The 19,737-nt window shown below is 28.0% G+C and overlaps 5 protein-coding genes across 5 annotated transcripts; 4 read left to right on the forward strand and 1 right to left on the reverse strand.

Annotated features, from left to right (window-relative positions):
• The first annotated feature begins 1,313 nt into the window (after positions 1-1,313).
• Positions 1,314-2,699, forward strand: LOC113381326. The gene is made up of 3 exons (XM_026620279.1): positions 1,314-1,597; positions 1,729-2,113; positions 2,218-2,699. The coding sequence occupies exons 1-3, from the start codon at positions 1,436-1,438 to the stop codon at positions 2,697-2,699; spliced, it is 1,029 nt and encodes a 342-aa protein (XP_026476064.1). The 5' UTR covers positions 1,314-1,435.
• A 377-nt stretch (positions 2,700-3,076) lies between these two features.
• Positions 3,077-4,450, forward strand: LOC113363329 (ubiquitin carboxyl-terminal hydrolase-like). Its single transcript, XM_026605824.1, has 6 exons — positions 3,077-3,196; positions 3,258-3,398; positions 3,487-3,632; positions 3,773-3,990; positions 4,061-4,119; positions 4,182-4,450. The coding sequence occupies exons 1-6, from the start codon at positions 3,161-3,163 to the stop codon at positions 4,269-4,271; spliced, it is 690 nt and encodes a 229-aa protein (XP_026461609.1). The 5' UTR covers positions 3,077-3,160; the 3' UTR covers positions 4,272-4,450.
• Positions 4,451-4,737: 287 nt separating this feature from the next.
• On the forward strand, positions 4,738-7,629 carry LOC113363391 (protein SCO1 homolog, mitochondrial-like). The gene is made up of 5 exons (XM_026605888.1): positions 4,738-4,945; positions 5,037-5,184; positions 6,717-6,914; positions 6,986-7,194; positions 7,427-7,629. The coding sequence occupies exons 1-5, from the start codon at positions 4,886-4,888 to the stop codon at positions 7,577-7,579; spliced, it is 768 nt and encodes a 255-aa protein (XP_026461673.1). The 5' UTR covers positions 4,738-4,885; the 3' UTR covers positions 7,580-7,629.
• Positions 7,630-7,733: 104 nt separating this feature from the next.
• Positions 7,734-9,320, reverse strand: LOC113381337. Its single transcript, XM_026620288.1, has 2 exons — positions 9,098-9,320; positions 7,734-9,036 (listed from the first exon to the last, which is right to left on the reverse strand). Exons 1-2 carry the CDS (start codon positions 9,271-9,273, stop codon positions 7,734-7,736), a joined length of 1,479 nt encoding a protein of 492 aa, XP_026476073.1. The 5' UTR covers positions 9,274-9,320.
• Positions 9,321-9,770: 450 nt separating this feature from the next.
• On the forward strand, positions 9,771-10,708 carry LOC113381347 (PQ-loop repeat-containing protein 3-like; the record flags this gene model as incomplete). The annotated part of the gene is made up of 4 exons (XM_026620295.1): positions 9,771-9,931; positions 10,011-10,233; positions 10,307-10,427; positions 10,575-10,708. Coding segments are annotated over 4 exons (639 nt in total), but the record flags the coding sequence as incomplete, so codon positions are not given.
• Between the last annotated feature and the right edge of the window lie 9,029 nt (positions 10,709-19,737).

Consider the following 19,737-nt stretch of genomic DNA (forward strand, 5'->3'; position numbering starts at 1 on the left):
AAACAACTTTGTCTAGGGAGATTAAGATAAATATATATACATATATTAATAATATTTGTATAAATTAGGATATAATTCTATATTTAATATTTAGATATAAAATCTTATCAGTATAAGCTTTTATATAAAATATAGTATCATGTACCAATATACACCGAGATATTTACATAAATATGTATTATATTTTGTTGATATGATATATTGCTTCTAGTGATGTGATTTTTAAGCAAATGGGTTATTTATTATCATTTGCTGTATTATAATTATATAATTTATGGTAAATCATATCACTGGTGCCTAACATTTAGATGCAAAATGTGAAATCACTTAAATTCATCAATTCTAGTCAATATGTCTGTAAACTATTTTTTAAAATGGTTGGCCGGTCCAAAAAATATCAGTCTACTTTTACTGAAAATGAATATATATCATAGGCATCAGAATACAATATTTATTGTTCATAAATATTTGATTGTGGAACAGGGGTCATCATATTCTTGAAAAATATTAAATTAAAAATTCTAGTTAACATTTCATTACATGATTATAAAAACAGCCCATTATTCGTTATGAATGATTCAAACTGCTGTTTGTATATGTGATCCCTGTTATTGGTGATACTATTTTTATATTTGATGTGTAGATATATTGGATTTAGGATATAATGACAATAAATGTCTAGATTTTTTGAAAGAATAAAAAGTAGACTGAAAGCAATGTGGATAATTATATACCATATTTATATGGATACAATAATATAGATTTTATAAAATTTGTATGTACTTAGATCCACATTGCTTTTTAATATTTGTATTAAAAAAGAAAAGTACTTAGTCAGATTAGATCTAGACTTATTTGTATGCAGATTCATTTTACATGCACAAGCAAGTGAAATCTATGTTAAAATGTTTTTCTTTTGTCTTTTTTTTTATCTTGCTAAGAAATCAAATCTTCAATCCTTTTGTGAATTAAGATGATGGTAATAAATGAAAAAAACAAGCATTTTAATTATGATGGTAAACAATATGCGTGTATTTTGCTATATGCAGTTAAACATTATATTTTTGCTAGGTATTGATCTATATCAATAAACATCTTTCAGTATATTAAAACATAAGTTACTTTTAATTTTTTGAATACAAATTCAAGCCAAAAAATGTATTAATTTTAAATAAAATAAATAATTATGATAAAGACATAGACCTCGTATATATAATGCATGTATATGGTCTATGGATAAAGGTCCTGCACCCCTGAAGGCTGTTTTTGCAAGATTGTCAACTGTCAAATATGACATTCGGAGTTGATTTTAAAATTTCATGATATATAAATATATGCGTATGAATTGATATATAAATTAAATAATAAATATGTAAATACTAATACTCACAGAATGGTTTAATGAATTGTGATAGGTTTTTTCAAAAGATTTGCCATGTCTAAATTTGATTTATCTCAAAATAAGCAAGTTTTTATTAACGATAATTTACTTGTTAAATCAACAGTCGAATCCTTGGCGGCAGATATAACTGAAACATGGATAGGTTTAAATAATAAAGATAAAAGTACCAACAACTCTTCAAGAAAATCAGTTACGGTAAGCCAATTTTTAATTATTATATTTTTATAATAGATAATTGTTTGCTTCTTAGTCATTTCAAAGAATATTTTTTGCAACATAGTAATTTATTTAGATTTATTAGATTAATAGTATGATTAATATTTCAGGATTTGATACGAAAACTTTGCCGTAAAGAAATTCAACCAGGTCATACATGTTGGACCTCAAATTCAAGTGTTGTTCCCTATTTTATAAAACATATTATAGAAAAAGATATTGGACAGAATACAGTAAAAATATATAAAAGAAAACTGGATCAATTTTTAAATGATGATATTATTCTTGGAAGATTTAATGAAAGTAGTGTCCCTAAATGTAATTTGTACACTTTAAATGAAGAAAAATATTTATCATTTGTTTATGCTATTTTAAATCTAAAAGTAGAAGAATCTGATCGACATAAAATTATTGAGAGACATTTAACACTTTATAACACTGATAAAAGTAATTTGAACTACAAAAACTACCTTGAAGAAGTCTTCCGCAGAAAAGGTTAGATATCTTTTTTTTAAATCCAATTTTAATGTTTGCTGAACATATATATATATATATATATATATATATATATATATATTAATAAATATTTTTGTTTTCAGATGAACTGAATATATCATCCACTTTGACAGAAAAAATTATGTTAGCTGTACCAAGTATAATTGAAAATAAAATAATAAATTTTGTCTCACACGTATACAAAGAATGTAACATCACAGACACCAATGAATTAAACAACATTGCATTATTAAGCCTACAATCTAAAGTTTGCTTTCAAATGTGCGCTAAGATGTTTCACACATTATTTAGGGAAACTGAATATTCACATATTCTTCATATGATAATTCAAAAATATGTTGAACAAATAATGAAAAATATATCTCTAGTGGAATATATAGCATTATATCCAGAACGATATCAAAAAGTTATTCAGCAAATGCAAATGGGAATTAGCACTTATAATATTAAAAAATTATATGCTCTATATAATTCTTTATTACAAGAAGATGATGTTGAGTTTGCAGTCATGCTGCTAACACATAATACAAAATGGTTTAATGCTTTATATGATGAATTTGTATAAAATACATTATGACAGTAGATTATTTTATGTATTTATTATTTTTAACATGACCAAAACAGTGAGGATAAAAATTCTCTCTGTTTAATATATTATAAATTGAATATTATAAATGCAATGTGCTGAAGATATGATTGAAAAAAGTTGAATTTAATTTGATTCGACCTTTAAGATAAATAGTTATCTAATCCAATCTAACAATTACTATTTATATTTTTTAAATTCTCATACTCAACCGTATCCTCACTGACTTTGACAGATGCACACTACCAATAAACAAAAAATATATCGAGTCGGTTAGTATGTGAATAGATGGCAGCAGTAGTATCTATTTGAGTCATTTGAGTTTTGCATGTCACTCTCACTTTCTCATAGGATTCCATACAGTGTTTTGTTTTTGAAACCGGTCGTAGTGTTTGTTATTATTTAAATACTAGTTGTATAATTTATATATCTGGTTAAACATGACTACCTGGATACCTCTCGAATCTAATCCTGAAGTATATTGCACAAAAGTTCATCGCTGGTTGAATACTTAATATTACACACATTTAATTTTAGGTAATGACCAAGTATCTTCATAAGCTGGGTGTTCCAAATAAATGGTCGATCGTCGACATTTACGCTCTAGAGCCAGATATGCTAGCATGGGTTCCACGTCCAGTTTTAGCTTTAATTTTGTTGTTTCCCTGTTCCGCAAAGGTTTGGTTCTTTTGCATATACATATTTATTGATATTATATTGTTGAAGAACATCATATTAATGCAGTTTAAATTGCGTGACATTTTAGTATGAGGAACATCGAGCAGCAGAAGATGCCAAATTGACTGCTTCTCCGCAAGAAATTTCTAAAAATCTCTTCTACATGAAGCAAACTGTACATAATGCTTGTGGAACAATTGCTCTTGTACACAGTGTTGCTAACAATACTGATCAGTAAGATGTTTTTTCTTATATACATTTCCAAATATATACACAGTTTGTAGTTAAGAACAGATAGATAACCGATGAAAGATAACCGATTTTTATGGTAGACTTGAATAGATTTTAAATTAATACATAATTACAACTTACAGAATACAACTAGGTGATGGCGTTCTTAAACAGTTCTTAGAGGATTCTGAAAGTGCTGATGCACAAAGTCGTGGAAATGGTTTAGAGACTTGTGAAGGTATAATGAATGCTCATAAAGAATTAGCCATGGAAGGTCAAACCAATGCGCCAGGCTTAGATGAGCCTGTAAATCATCATTTTGTCGCTCTTGTGCATAAAGATGGTCACCTTTATGAATTAGGTTAATATTTTGATTTTAAGTTTAAGCTCTAATAAGCAATACATAATCAACAGTTCTAAATATTTTTCAGATGGAAGAAAATCTTTTCCTATAAATCATGGGACTACTACACCCAATACATTCTTAGAAGTATGTGTATTTCAATACAAAATATGTATATGAATAATTTATTAATTTAAAATAACTTGCAGGATGCTGCCAAAGTGTGCCAAGGTTTCATGGCTCGTGATCCTGATGAGCTACGTTTTACAGTGGTTGCTTTAACTCCGACTCCTCAGTAGATTAATTAATTAATCTTTATCAAAATGTTTAATACATTTGAAATTGTATTATGCTTTATTTTGAATTATCATTGTGCTTATATTTGATTTTCAATTAGATGCCGATATGAAATAAGGTATTTATTTAAAATATTTGAGAATATGTTCTAAAATGTGCTTCAGCTAAATATTTTTGTGAGCCTAGTCAAATAAAATTGTATTTTTAGCTATGAATGAAATAAATTTGCAATATATTTAATTTGAAGTCTGAATTGATTTTTTTTTATTATTTAAATGCAGAATAAATTAAAAACTTCCTATTTTGTTATAATATAATGGTATTAAATTTTGTAGTGCCTTAAAATGCTCTTTATTAATTTCATTATTGAAAATATTAATTAATTAATAATTTTATTGGTGAAATTATATTATATAAAAACATCTTTAGTTAACTCTGCGATACTAGATTGATTATTTGTCAGTTAGAAGAAAACGAATATTGGAAACCACTGTAAACCCAAATGTGACATTTAACCACAATCTATTTTGTCTATGCGCAAAGTACAAGAGCATAATCACATAATTTTCTTTCTACTTTAAACAATTTTGCAATTTATTTAGAAATTCAGTTCATAATGTCTAAAATACTGTGGAGGTACATTCGTCGTGCGAATAAAACAGTGGACAATGTTTTTGTAAGTTTCTAACCTATAATAATTTCAAATCAAATAATGAAATCATTAATTTGATTTCAATTTGCTAATTATTTTTTTCCAAAAATAATAGAATACAAGATTAAGATACAGCTCCACGACAGCTACTCAGCCGGGAAAAAATAAAGGCCCTATTACATGGAAATCTTTGGGAATCACTGCTGGCGTAGGTGGAGGGCTCCTAGGGTTCATGTTGTATGTGAAAAACGAAAAACAAATGGGTATAAAGTTATATAATAAAAATATGCAATCTATAAGTTATAATACAAAATTTGAAACATCATTTTTATACATAAATAAGTTTTACAAATTAAATTTTTATATAAAATATTGAATATTTAGATTTATATGTAGCTTCTGATTATCTGCAAAAAAATCATTATATATATTACAGAATACAACACCCACAATTAATAATTTATTATTAATATGTAATAACAATTTGAAATCTTTAAGCCAATTACGGGATTTCAATCCATGTTATACATAATAATAATTTACCAATTGATTGACAATATAAAAATACCTGTTACTAGCTAAAGTGGGAAAGAATTGTTCATTATTGATGTCAGGAGCAGTTCGACTGACTCTTTCTGTTTTACTTTTGGCATGAGCTGTCTGTTTCATTTTTACTCTTAGATGTGGTGGTCTATATCCCTTTACTTTTTCTGGTTCTGCTTTCTGAACCGGGATTTGTTCCTTGGGTGGTTCTTTTTTTGCCAGTTTTTTCCAGACACTAGTAGTTACCTCTCCTTCATTAGAATTATTCTCTACAGAATTGGCTGATTTATCAGAATCGGGCTGCATTTGTTCTGTATCAAATGTGAGGTTTCCTAAAAGTTATTTGGCTTTCTATTTTGTAAATTTATTTAATTATAAGTTAAACACAACAAACCTATTTTAAGACCAGTATAGTCCTTTTTATTTTCACCAAATTCTGCCCATTCACCTTTTTCTACTGCTTCTATTTCAATGCATTCTTGCTCAATATTTGTTTGTGGAATGCAAATCGAACTCATTTGCTCTTTTCTCAATTTTTGTTCATTTCGTTCAGCTTCTTCATCTGTAATATGGGATTTATCAACAACATATTTTCATTCTTTAACTATTTATGCACTTAAATCAGCCATACATTCATTCAGAGTGTATTACTTCTTACTTTTTAGATCGGTGAATTTTATTTAATACTGTAAGTAATTTAATACTGTAAAGAGAGTTGAATTTTCATATACTTGGCTCTTATTAAATAAAATTACTGCTTAAAATTATTGTTATTGCAACATATGCATAGAAATTAGTGTATTTAAACAATGAAGAAGTAGTTGCTAACAATTATTTTGAATTTACTGGAAAAAGTACCTGTTTCTTCTTTGTATGAATGTTATTACCTAATTTTCTTGCTACATCTTCAGGTGTCGAAAGCATAGCATTACATTTTTTATTGCGACGTCTATCTTTTCTGGCAAAAAATTCATCTAATTCAGACAAAGCTGACATGCTTTCTTTAACTTGAAAACCAGTGATAAAATTTTGTATTTTGGTCCAATATAACAGAATATTTTTAGACTTTTGTTTTTTTTTTTTTAATATGAAATTGATGGTTCCACTGTCATTTATTTAAAATTTCATTTTGTTAAAATAATATCGCAATATACAATTGTTTGTATTTAACATTTTAATTTTTATTTAATTAATTTAAGTTAATATGAATTAACTTTCATAAATAAATCAATGCATTAATATGTACTTTTAGCTATATTGCGAGAGAGAAAACGCCAACTTGGTAAAGCTGCTATTGGTGGATCTTTTGAGTTAGTGGATTCTGATGGAAAATTAAGAAAGAGTACAGAATTTTTAGGACAATGGCTTATGATTTACTTTGGATTCACACATTGTCCAGATATTTGCCCAGACGAATTAGAAAAAATGACTAAAGTTGTTAAAAATTTAGGTGCTTATTAATGAATATTTTCTTTAGGATGAAGTATCTCAAAACATTTGTAATATATTGTTTCTTCTTAGATGAACACAAAGATGCACCTAAAATTACACCTTTATTTATAACTGTGGATCCTGATAGAGATTCACCTGAAATTGTAGGAAAGTATGTTAAAGAATTTTCTGATCGTTTGATTGGATTAACAGGAAGTCCAGAACAAATAAGTAAAGCTTGCAAAGCTTATAGAGTATACAGCAGTTTGGGACCAAAAGATGTTGATCAAGATTATATTGTAAATATTCTTTTCTAATAAGTTTTAAGATTATTTTATAGTTTCATAATTGAAATATTTCTGTTATTTTTGTGAAATACCTGCTATTTCCAATTTACTTTCATTGATAACATTTTATAAGGCAAAATCTGAACAGCTAATGAGTTAGTGATATTCAATTTACATTAATTTGATTCTTTTATTGGTTATTCAAGTTATTGAATAAATAAATAATATGAGTAATATCTTCTAGGTGGATCACACTATTATTCAGTACTTAGTGAATCCTGATGGTGAATTTGTAGATTATTATGGGCAAAATAAAACTGCAGAAGAAGTAACTAATTCCATATTAGTAAATATCGCAAAGTACAATCAAATAAATAAGCCAGGCTGGTTTTCTTAAAAGGTGCGCAAACTATTCAGTACATTAATTAATTATGAAAGAATATTAAAAAACAGATTCTAATTTAAACTTTATATTGAATTGAACATATAATTCAAATTGTTAAATATATAATAAATATGATATGCATAGCATATAAGTATCTGTTTTTGATTTATTCTAAATCATATTGGAAATTTATATCAAAATTATCAGAAATTAAAGTCTTTTGTAATGTTGAACATTTTTCATGATCCTCACACCAAACATTCAATGCTTGTAAATTATCACATTTTGCAAGTAAAAAAGTTATAAATTCTACAGTCACTGCTATAGGATTGTATAAATATAGTGATTCTAGTGATTTCAGAGCGGCAGTATTTTTGTTAAAGATTTTTGCAAGAACATTTTCAACACGATAAGGATTATGATCATTATAATTCTCATCATTGATTATGAGTGATATTTTTTCTATGTAGATAGTATTAGAAAGACATAATGGTAAAATATGTTCAACATCCCATCTGAGACCGGACAAATGTAAAGTTTTTATAAACTTAAACATATTTTTATCATAAACACTTTCAGTTAAACCGTTATCAAAAAAAGCTATTTTTTCTATATGTAATCGCATTAGATTAGGACAATATTTTCCTATGTGATGTATGTCTTCAGCTGCTATTGATCTTTCTGCATCACCAATGAAGATTATAGAAGTAAGAAATGATCCTTTCATTTGAAAATATTTTTGAACTGCTGAATTATAACCAAAATATGATAACTTTATACTTTCTAAATGTATTACTGACTCCGCCATGTAGTCTAAAGCAGCATAAGATTCATTCTCATCAGCACTAAAATTTGTTAAGATTAAGCATTTTAGATTTGGACATGTCTTTTCAAATATCTTTATTTTTTGGACTGAAATTTTGAATTGAGTTATATTTTTAAGTTTTAATGTTACTCCTTTTAGATAAGGTTTATTTATTATCGCAGCAATATCAGTGAAATTTATTTCTTCTAGAAATTTAAGTTTTGTAATGAGTTCTTCAATTCCTTTGTAAGTAATTCCATGAGTAAATTTTCCTCTTGGTTCATCTATGACAATTTTGCGTAGTTGCTGGCAGCTTAACAAACAGTGCAAACCTTTGTCACTTACATTCCTTGATAGCAGCAATGCATTGAAATCTGATTGAATTCTTTTATAACTAGAAGTTGCATTAATATATTCTAGCTTAGGACATGAATTCCCTACAACGCTCAGTAATTTATCATTACATATCAATGCCATATCTAAACTAACTAAATTATTTAATGAGTGAATTAAGGATATCCAAAATTGTTTTGGTATATACGCATCTCTCGGTGTTTCCATTTTAAAACATCTTGTCAAAGGGTTTGTTAAAGTAGCAATTAATATTCTTGGATCTTTTATATTCAAGCATTTATCCCTTTTCTGTAGCATGTCATCTAAAAATCTGGAAAAACAATAAATAAGAATGATAAGTATTAAAACAAATATAATTGTGGACGCCTTACATAGAACATAAATTGGCAAATAAAAACTGATTAAGTTCCAAAACTTCCTTTGCGCATGTTGCATCATCATAGGATTCATATTTCTTACAAATATTTTGGCAGGTTTGATTTATTAAACTAAAAGTATGATCAAAAGCGATTTGACGTAAGTTTTCTATTTTCTTACGAATTGGCATTTCACATGCATAATATACGTTTCCTTGTAGATTAAATAATTATTATGAATCTATTTCACACAGTTTATACTACAAACATATTAAATATTTTATGTTTGTGCAAAAATTATGTTGAGTTTGACATTTGTCCTTCATTTATATCAATATTTTTTTGACAATCAACAGATTTTATAAAAACATAATTTATCGATTAGTTCAAGAAACTGTCACTAGGTGCTTTGAGCTGTCATCACAATATTCTAATGACACAAATTGACGTTACTGAAAAATGTCAAAATTGAAATTGACGTCTACAATTTATCGTTCCATTTTAATTTTAACTTTAGAATTGACTACATGAATTTGTAATCGTCAGTTTCTGGATCCCTAGTAAATAAATAGTGTTAAATTTTTTGAATCAAATTTCTGTAGCATGTTGCAGGTTATTACGAAAGAAATTTATTAATAGCAATACCCAGTACCTTGTAAAAAAATCAGTTTGGTCGTGAAAATATTTAAAAATGTTCGAAAAAAGTTTTGCGTATATCATATCTGATATTTTAAGTTTTATTACCATAGCAATATGCTTTATTCTTAAAGTACCTCAAATTAAAACACTGCATGAAAAAAAATCTGCTAGAGGCATAAATTTATATGGACTTATGTTAGAATTATCCAGGTAGGTACTACAAAGTTGATAAAAAATAATATGAGGATGATGTTGATATCTCTGAATATACTTTATGTTTTATTTTCAGCTACACAATTATGTTTTCGTACAATTTTGTGAATAGATATGCTCTTTTATCATATCTGGAATACCCAATAATTTTAATACAGCAATTAATATTAATATACCTAGTTTTGTTATATAACAATCTCATCAGCAAAAATACATTGATTTTTGTTGTGGGGTACTTGATATTGGCATCAGTTTTAGCTTTCGACATGCTTCCAAGAACAGTACTTGGTATATTGGTGGTAAGTGTCCATTGCTTGATACTTTCAATTCACTATAAAGAAACAGCGTCTATGAAATCAATTTTCTTTTAAGCCAATGTGTACACCTATTGGAGCATCCAGTAAGATTGTGCAACTCTTAGAAATACTCCGTACAAAAGATTCTGAATCGGTCAGTGTTTTGACTTGGTTCATATCTGCATTTACAAATCTGAGTAAGTACATATTTTTATATATTTTATTACTATAGTGAAATTGCAGATAGGGACAATACAGTCAGATGATATAAATAAATTTTCCGAGTCAATCTTATGTTATTTGCATTTGTATTGTTAACATAATTATCAAATATAAATTTTCAGCTCGTATTTACACTATTTATATGGATTCAGCGGATTTTACACTATTGGGAAATTTTATAATTTCTACAGTACTAAGCACTTCAGTAATGTTTGCTGCTTTATTTTATAAGAAAGCAAATGAAAAACTTGCTTAGGCCTTTTATTTAAAAATAAAAAATGTGTTGAGCTCTTTGATTACTTTACTAATTACATTAACAATTTTACAACTTTATCGATAAACAAATATACGGTTCTTCTGTAGATCTCAATGTGATATGCAATTGTTGTGACAAAAATATGAAAGGTTATATCAATTTATCTGAACTTTATGATATTAAATAATGGATATTATTTATTTTTCCTTATCTTTACTTAGCACAATAAACATTTTTTCAAGCTATCATTACAAACTAAAAATGCATTGTTATTACAGACGCTTGTTATATTATTAAGATTTTAATTACGGCTTGACTTATACCTCCATGCTCTTTTTTTTGGATCTGTATTATTAAATGAACTAAAATGAATCCATCATTATTGTTTGTCTCCTACAAGAGTATAACTAAATAGGCTTTTAGTTTCAACATTCAGAACATTTAAATAATTATGTACAAGTATAACATTTGTAATTTTAATTGATGATGATTACCAAAGAGTAAATAAGAAATTTGTATTCGTTAATTGTTAATCTTAATTATAATACTCCTAGCATATAAATCTTAAAAAGATTCGAAGAGTATTTTGATCAAAATTGTGATAAAATATGTGAAAGTACTATGTCAATTTTAGAATTCTTATTTTAAAAACTGATTCAAATGTCATATTTCAGATAATATAAACTCTTAGATCAAAAATATAATATTTAGAAATTAAATTTATTTTATTTTATTCAGCATTTTTAGCTATTAAAAAAATAAATATTTTCTTCACTTTGATTTTAATAGTCTGACTTGAAATTGCTGTATTCCACGAAGAAGCTTTGTCAAACGCATAGAAGCAGTGCCTGAAAGAAATTTAAGCACAACAATTAATAAATTAATAACCATTCTCTGAATAGAAAAGTATCTCAGTCTAAAAAAATTAATCGAGTCAATAGTTTTTATGATCAATACAATGTTAATTCAAGTTTATCCTATCATTACCAGTAGATTTTTTTAAGCGATGCATAATTCGTCCTTCACAAAGAGCATTTCTGATATCTCTGAGTGATGTAACCCTGTGTTGAAGAGAAAGCACTAATCCAATTTTTTGTTCCTTTGCTGCATAAGCCTCCCGCAAAGCTTTAAGTTTTCCATGTACAGTTTTTGGATCCACTGCCCCGGTTTTAATGTCATGCTCTAATTTGGTTTTTTGCCTTAAAAAGAGTACGAAGTCAGAGTTTTTTTATATATAATTAAATGATTTTGCATTTATTGTTTCAATTATATTTTAAAACTAGTGGTGTATGGCATCGTGCCTTGAGGCAAACTGCTGGAACTTCCCGTACCAAAAATAATTTTTTTTAAAAAAGATTAAATATGTTTTAAATTTTGAAAAAAATAGATTTTTGAGAGATTTTAAATTTTTGAAAAAAAAAATTACTTTTTTTTAGTTTGAAATATTTTGGAAATTTTGGACTTTTTTTCAAAGCAATTGCACTGCTTTAGCTGCATAAATATGCAAAATCGAAGCGTGTAAGCGCCGCGTCGCCGTCTAAGGACAAACGATATTACGGAAACCATAGAAATGTAAACAAAATTGATACACATTATTAAAATCTCCTTAAAATATCTGATAATTTGATGTGCATATGTCTAAGTATAATTTTTGACCTCAAAATGGCATTAAACCGCTAGACCTGCCTTCTAAAAAATTTAATCAGTTCATCTAGTCAATAGAAGTAAAATGTTTTTTGAACTATTGAAATCAGACGCTCCGTTCTCTTAAAAACTGAGTTACCTTTTGGCACTTGCCTATGCCAAAAACTAATCAGCACGTCTCCTTATTAATAGTAATCGAATGTTTGTTGAATAATTGAAATCGGTTGAACCGGAATCGTCGACGAAAATTTGTATCCGCAACACACATACACACATACACACACGTACATCCATTTTATCTAAGTTATGCCAAAATGTTCAGAAACCTCTGAAACGTAAAGATATATAAAAAAAATATTTTCGATTTTTTGCGATTACTATAACTTGCCCTACGGCAAGCTAATTACTATTAGTTATTTAGTGAATTTTAAAAACAATTCAAATGCTCTCTAATATATGCTATTATATCAAAGTATCTTCAGAATTTAATTCAATTATATTATTAGTTATTCTTGAAAAATATTTGAAAACATTTATCTCTATTAACAACCGTGCTAGTAATTCAGTTTTACACTGTATACCATACGATATCAGTTACCCGCTACCCACTCGTTCAAATCATTGAATTCTTTGTAAAGCTCCTCGATGCCTCTCTTAATCTTGTTTGCCATTTCTGTATCCTGTTTTGAAAGCAGTGACGTTTGAGTGACGGAAGAAGTAGGTCTTGAATTAGTTGGTCTATTGAAAAAATAAGAATTTTATCTCTAACTTTTTTTATCTTTAACAAAATTTACTAACGTTTGCTCGTAATCTTCGTCGGAATCACTTTGTTCATGAACATTCAATGTATCTTTACTGTCTTCTTGCATGAATTCTTGAAGTACTTCTTGATAATTCATTGAACTTTCTGGATAACAAGTACATTGCGTACTGCTGCTGGAATTCTTAAAACTTATTTTGTCCCATAGGTCTCCATCTAAACTCTATGATTTAACAAATTAACTTTTATCATAGAAACTATTTTGAATAAACAATTAAAACATGTCACAGTATATTGTACTATCACATACTTCATTCGTAATACTATCATTTTCTGATCCCATTAAAGGACATGTTGCAGATTTAGATCTTGGACAAACCGTCATTTTCCAAAACTTTCCAATGGAACATCACCATTTATCCCTGAGAACACAAATTGAAAATTTAAAGTAATTCAATCGTAAATTGAATTAAATGACCATAAATTAAACATATTATAATATATTTACCCATGCTTGCAGCCATAACAGGAGGTATGTTTCCTATTTTTTGACGCCCTTTCATTATACTTAGGACTTGCTGAATATTCAGTCCCAAATTATGGCTTGGTGTAGTACTTTTTGCCACTACGAATGGAATTTTTCGAAAATTGTAAATATTCATAGTTTTTACCATATTTTTCATTCTAGAAGATACAGTTGGTGAATGGTAGTTCTTGTGCCTGTTTTGATTATTCTTAATAAAAGTGTTATTGTTTCTCAATGGTCCTGTATTCATTTTTACAAAATGTTTGATTTCGGCAGGTGTACTTTGAACTTTTCTAAGCTCTTCTGGTAGATGATGTTCCAATTTTTGCTTTTTCTTACTTAATTCAGATCTGGTTTTATTTATTAGTTGCTGTTAAAGAAGAACAATATTTTAATTGTACATTCTACACCATATGTTAAAGTATTTTAATAATGTTACTCTCTCTGATGATATGGGTTCAGCAACTTCCATCTTGTTGGTGGAGGAACATGCATTTTTATCTTCTTTTGGAGTGTTTTTCGTAGATTCTTGATTTAGTGCCTATTTGCATATTTCAGTCGTCAAAAGTTTATAAATGACAATGTATATTAAAAACATACCTGCTGTTGATTACTGACGTAATTAGCTTTATCATTTACAACAAACATTTCATGGCTTGATGACAAATCAGCGATAATGCCAACGTCGGGTCTAATTTGTGAAACCACCTTTTCTTCTTGCGTTATTTTTTCTAAATTAGCATTATCTTCACATGGTATCTCATTAGAATCAAAATCTTTTACGGGACTTGAAAGTGATAATAATAAATATAAACTCACCTTACAAACAGATATATGATACAGTAATATACAATACCTAGTTTGTGAAATTCTTTGTAACGAAGGGCTTGGAATTTTAATGTTTGTACTGTCTAATAATTTTCGACGTTCTAAAAGTTGCTGAGATGTTCTAGACATGTAATGAAACACTTGCTTGTTTGATGGTGGTTCTAATGTTACAGACGATTCTGCAATGTTACAAGATAATAAGATATTATTAATTTTGAAGTACATATATCGTGAATCAAGTTTCTATCTTACGTTCAGTGGGCATAGTCCGATACCAGCACTGAGCTTTCGAAAGCACATTCTTCTTAGAAGCTGGTTGAGTGAAGCTTGTTGGATCAAATACCTGTTGAATTTGAGTATCCGATGTTGATTCAACTGCTGCAACATTGTGGTATAGCTCTACCAACTTTTTAGAAGGCAAACAATATTGGCCGCACATTGCCAGCATTCCGGAAGCTACACTCAAGTAATTTATATATATATATATATATATATATATATATAGAATGGTATTTTTTGTTTTACCAATATTAATCCACTATTAACATTCTATTATTATTTCATTCTTACCAATATCACTATTAAGACAAGGGGTTTTGGGCCTTGATCTGACAATAGAACTAAAATTGGAAGAAAATTTTTCTCTTGGTTGTATGCTACAATGTTCAACTTGAGCCACTTTTAATTTAGTTACACCTTTACGTTTTCGTAGTTTACCATTAGTTGACCCAGACATCAAACGATGTATTGAATGATCTGCAAATAGAGCATTTATAAATAATATTCTATAAAGAAAAAAATGAATTTTTTTTAAGAAAAGTATCAATCTAACATGTTAAAAGAAAGTATTGTAAATAACCTGTTGTGTTTCCTAACACGTTCTTGAGTGGTCCAATTTTTCGTTTGTCACTTTGATTTTGATGCGTATAAGAAGATTGGTAATTTTGTAAATATTGTTGTTTCAGTTGAGATGATTTCTGAATGGCGTTTCCGCTAAGATTTTTGTTTTCTTCTTGTATATCGTAATCTTTCCTTTTAATAGCAGTTTTTCTACGTTTTCTTTTTGGGCCCCCACTTCGAGGTACTAACTTGATAGATTGCAAAGGCAAGACATCCCCATTCGAATAATTTGAAGACTTATCAGATTGATTTTCTGGGAAATGGTTTATGCCTCTGAAGGTATAAAAAAATCAATTTAAGTAGTCAATCATTTTCGGAATTTAGTTTTAATTTTGAAATCTAAAAGTTAATAGTTAATTTTATACTCTATTTCATGCGCAATCAGCTCGGGCGTTTGAGTTCCAGCCACCTTGCCGGGTCTTTTTATGATTCGTGTCATTTCTGAATTTGCAATATGATCATTTATTTGATTAATCCGGCTGACATTTTGGGTAATGCCTCTCAAAACAACTCGTAAATCCTGTTCTTCCTTTATTCTATCTTCATCTAAATAATATATAAGTATATATATAATTATATATATTTAATTACGTTATATAAAAGCCAATACCATTTGATTTAGGGCATAATAAAGATAGTTCATTTGAGTTCTTTTGTTTCTTTGACACGGTTGTACGAAAAGAACATTGAGATAAGACTTCATCAGATCTACAATTATATTTTCGATATATGATTAGATAAGTATCTCAAAATTGATTGTACGTAAGTCATTTCAGAGTAATTACTTACGAATATGAGTCAAAAGTTTCAGATATTGTTGATAACTTTCTTTGAAGTGCCTCATTGTCTTCAGAAATATCGTAATCACCTAAGTTGCGAAATTTGAAAAACTGGCAATCTTCGACACGAATACTTCTATTTGTATCTGCCTGTATGATAGATAACATTAGATTATATATTATATATTTGAAATTGCCAGCTAGGATAGGTATAAATTTAAAGAAACCGAACCTTTTTAACGACGTTACTAGCGACAGGGTTTTTAAAAAAATCATATTTATGTTGTAAATTGAAAAGACAATTTTCACTAATTGTAAGATCCTTATTTAAAACTATGCCACTTTTTTCAACGATTTTTCGTAAGATTTCCGCTTCCGCTTCTCGAGAATCTAAATGTTTTGCATCCTCTGTGAAGTTAGTTTGAGCATTTTCATGATTGACTTGTTGGTACGCTTGCCAAGCATGTTTCAATTGCCCGCGCAATGAATTACATCGATTTTCCGCATGCTGCAGCTCTTCCTGGATAGCTTGAATTTTAAGTTTTTCATTTAAAAAAAATTTAATTCGAAAATCACGTAATCGAATAATAAAATACTATTTGATTTCAATAATTTACCGGAAAGTCTAAAGTCTTGTGCCATTTTGCCCATGGTTTCATTTTCAACAAAATAGTCTTTAAAATTCATATGATATTAAATTATATATTATATATATTTATATATACCAATTCTTACCTTTATAATTTGGTGCAATATTTCGTACACTTGATTTATCATGCATTCTTACTTAAAATTTAACATAAAATTAAAAATCTGAATAAAATATTTAAAATACGTTAATATTACAAAAAGTGTACATCAAAATTTATTTTGCACTTAAATGGCTTTTTGAAAAATATTAGAATGGCACTTTAGAAAAAATCATATTCATTTATTTTTTGGATATTCTATCATCCTAATATAAATAAAATTTTCTCAGATCATGTCACTAGATTTTCAATTTTTTATTAAGGAATTAAATAATGAACTAGTTGAGAGTGGCATTTAGCCTAAAGGCACGTTTTATGAACTTCCCCAAATGTGTGAGAATTGACCAACCGAAATTGAGATTGAAACATTGCGATTTCCAACAGAATTTTCTCAAACACATTTAAATTATCTGTAATATTGCACAGACACATTTGAATTATCTTTATATTGCACAGACACATGCTTGTATGCCCTAAAATTGTAGCTTATTATTTTAAATTTTAATGTATTGATAATTGATAATGATTGACTCAACACATCACAAAAGCAACTTTTGACACAAATTTCGACTATATTTCCTCAAAATTCGATGAATTTTTAACATTAAACTATTTGTCGTAGGGCCGTAATATTTTACTATGTTTTATAAGACGGTTTTTGAATTTTCAAAATCGATTTAGAATTGCGGGCTAAAACATGGACGAAATTTTTTTAATTTTTCTGCTGTTTACAAAGAAACGGTTTGGCTGTTCGTCGTCAGGAGGTTAGTTACCGCTAGTCCTTATTGAGATACATCGAATGGCTTTTAAATTTTTGAAATCGATTCAGCCGTTTTTGAGCAAACGTCGATTTATGGCAAAAAATCCTCTTACACACACACACAAATTTGGTCTCATTCGATTCAGAATGGCTTGAAACGTTGAGAAAACATAAAATTATCGAATTAATTTTTAATAGAATTAATAAAAGCTTATTACACTTAATTTTATTTAAGAATATATATATATAAATACAAATTTTATCAAAAATATACTTAGTACTGACTTAAATTAAATGGTATGGCAAAAATGTGTGGACCACTTTGTGATGATATGAGTTCTACATTTACAATTCTTTTATAGCTCCCTTCAACATATAGATCATGAAAATCCCAAACCTCATTCCTGAAAATTAGATTTCAATTAAATCTCTATATATTTTTTCTACGAGGTACATTTATAATTTTTACTAACTGTTTTGTCCACATTTTAACTTCTCCATGTGTACTCCCAGTATATAATTTATTGGAACTTAGATCATTACTCCATGTTATGCTGTTAATTGGACCAGTATGACCGGTCAATTTATATAAACAACTGCCTTTAGCTAAATCCCAAATATAAATTATTCCTTCCTCACCTATATATTGAATTTTCATAAGGAATTAAAATTTAAAAGTTTAACTTTGTATCATGTAGTATTCCTAAAATTTAATCTCATACAAAACTACTAACCAGCACCAGCTAGCATTTTCCCATCTGTGCTAAAAGCAATAGCATAAATTGGAGCAGATGGTTCATGCATTAAACGAAGAACTCCAGCATCAGTGATTGAAAACAATCTTACAGTAGTATCTTGAGAACCAGTTGCAATGTACTTGCCATTTTTATGAAAGGATACACACTAGTAAATAGATAATAGATATTTCAGATACTAGAAATATTTCAAGTAAGTATAATGTGTTTTTATAACTAACTTGCACACTTTGACTGTGACCAACAAATACTCTAATAGGATGTTGCCTTTCTAAACTCCAAAGTCTAGCTGTTCGATCGAAAGAACCTGTTGTGAAATATTGTTCATTTGGGGCCACATCCAAAGACCAAATCGAATACTGGTGGCCGCTAAAATAATAATATTATATTTTCATATTTATTATGTTTTACTTATTTTTATTTTTCTTACGTATATATATTCAAAATCTTTCCATCATTCATACTCCATAATCTTGCAGTATCATCCTGAGAGCATGATAATAGCAATTTTCCTTTTTGGGTGAATTTTAGATCTGTTACAGAATTTCCATGACCTTGCAAATGCTGAACTTCTAATCTGTTTTAATTAATAATTAAACACACACACATGATATGATATATTGAATAAATTCTGTTATATGCTAATTTCTTTGTAAATTTACAAACCTTTCATCTTGTGAATTTTGTTCGAGTTCAATAAAATCTAAATTATTTCGGACCAGAACGATTTCTGAATTTTTTAAGCCTACTGCTTTTGCTAATGTTTCATTGTCTGATACGGCACATGTAACTCTAAAATGTACCATATATATATATATATATATATATATATATATATATATATATATATATATATAATGTTGAAAAGTCATTACCCATCAGCATTTAATAAATTAGTAATACGAGTTAATTTAATCTTTTTCAAGTTCATCACCAGTTCTGAAAAATCATCAGAATTACTGCTGTCTAATGAGTCTTGAATGGAATGTTTTGAGTGACCTGCAAGTTTCCTTTTTTATTTATATAATATGGAAACGAATATAAAACTATTATAAAATATTACCATCATGTTCAATGTATCCTATATTAATATCATCACATTTTTTCATTTCTGCTGGTTTAATATCATAGTGAAACCATTTATTTAATATGTGGATTATTATAGAGTGACCATGTTTTGAAAGATATTTTCTTAAAACAGTCGATGTTTCTGGTGATATATTGCTGATATGCTTACTGGATCTAAAAGCCAACAACTTTTATATTGTAAATAATTAAGACACAGATATGTAATGTATATATCATTTAGTACCTAAATAAATTTAAAA

This window comes from Ctenocephalides felis, unplaced genomic scaffold (assembly GCF_003426905.1).
Source record: "Ctenocephalides felis isolate EL2017-DRISC unplaced genomic scaffold, ASM342690v1 CF-g0.4_SCAFFOLD_00845, whole genome shotgun sequence".
Lineage (NCBI taxonomy): Eukaryota > Metazoa > Arthropoda > Insecta > Siphonaptera > Pulicidae > Ctenocephalides > Ctenocephalides felis.

Excerpts from the sequence above, each read along its gene's own strand:
- LOC113381326 (XM_026620279.1), top strand. The coding sequence starts at position 1,436 with ATGTCTAAATTTGATTTATCTCAAAATAAGCAAGTTTTTATTAACGAT. Across the intron at positions 1,598-1,728 it reads CTTCAAGAAAATCAGTTACG|GATTTGATACGAAAACTTTG; the intron begins GTAAGCCAATTT and ends TTAATATTTCAG. Across the intron at positions 2,114-2,217 it reads AGAAGTCTTCCGCAGAAAAG|ATGAACTGAATATATCATCC; the intron begins GTTAGATATCTT and ends TTTTGTTTTCAG.
- LOC113363329 (XM_026605824.1), top strand. The coding sequence starts at position 3,161 with ATGACTACCTGGATACCTCTCGAATCTAATCCTGAA. Across the intron at positions 3,633-3,772 it reads GTTGCTAACAATACTGATCA|AATACAACTAGGTGATGGCG; the intron begins GTAAGATGTTTT and ends TACAACTTACAG. Across the intron at positions 3,991-4,060 it reads TGGTCACCTTTATGAATTAG|ATGGAAGAAAATCTTTTCCT; the intron begins GTTAATATTTTG and ends AATATTTTTCAG.
- LOC113363391 (XM_026605888.1), top strand. The coding sequence starts at position 4,886 with ATGTCTAAAATACTGTGGAGGTACATTCGTCGTGCGAATAAAACAGTG. Across the intron at positions 4,946-5,036 it reads AAACAGTGGACAATGTTTTT|AATACAAGATTAAGATACAG; the intron begins GTAAGTTTCTAA and ends CAAAAATAATAG. Across the intron at positions 7,195-7,426 it reads ATGTTGATCAAGATTATATT|GTGGATCACACTATTATTCA; the intron begins GTAAATATTCTT and ends AATATCTTCTAG.
- LOC113381337 (XM_026620288.1), bottom strand. The coding sequence starts at position 9,273 with ATGCCAATTCGTAAGAAAATAGAAAACTTACGTCAAATCGCTTTTGAT. Across the intron at positions 9,037-9,097 it reads TTTGCCAATTTATGTTCTAT|ATTTTTAGATGACATGCTAC; the intron begins GTAAGGCGTCCA and ends TTGTTTTTCCAG.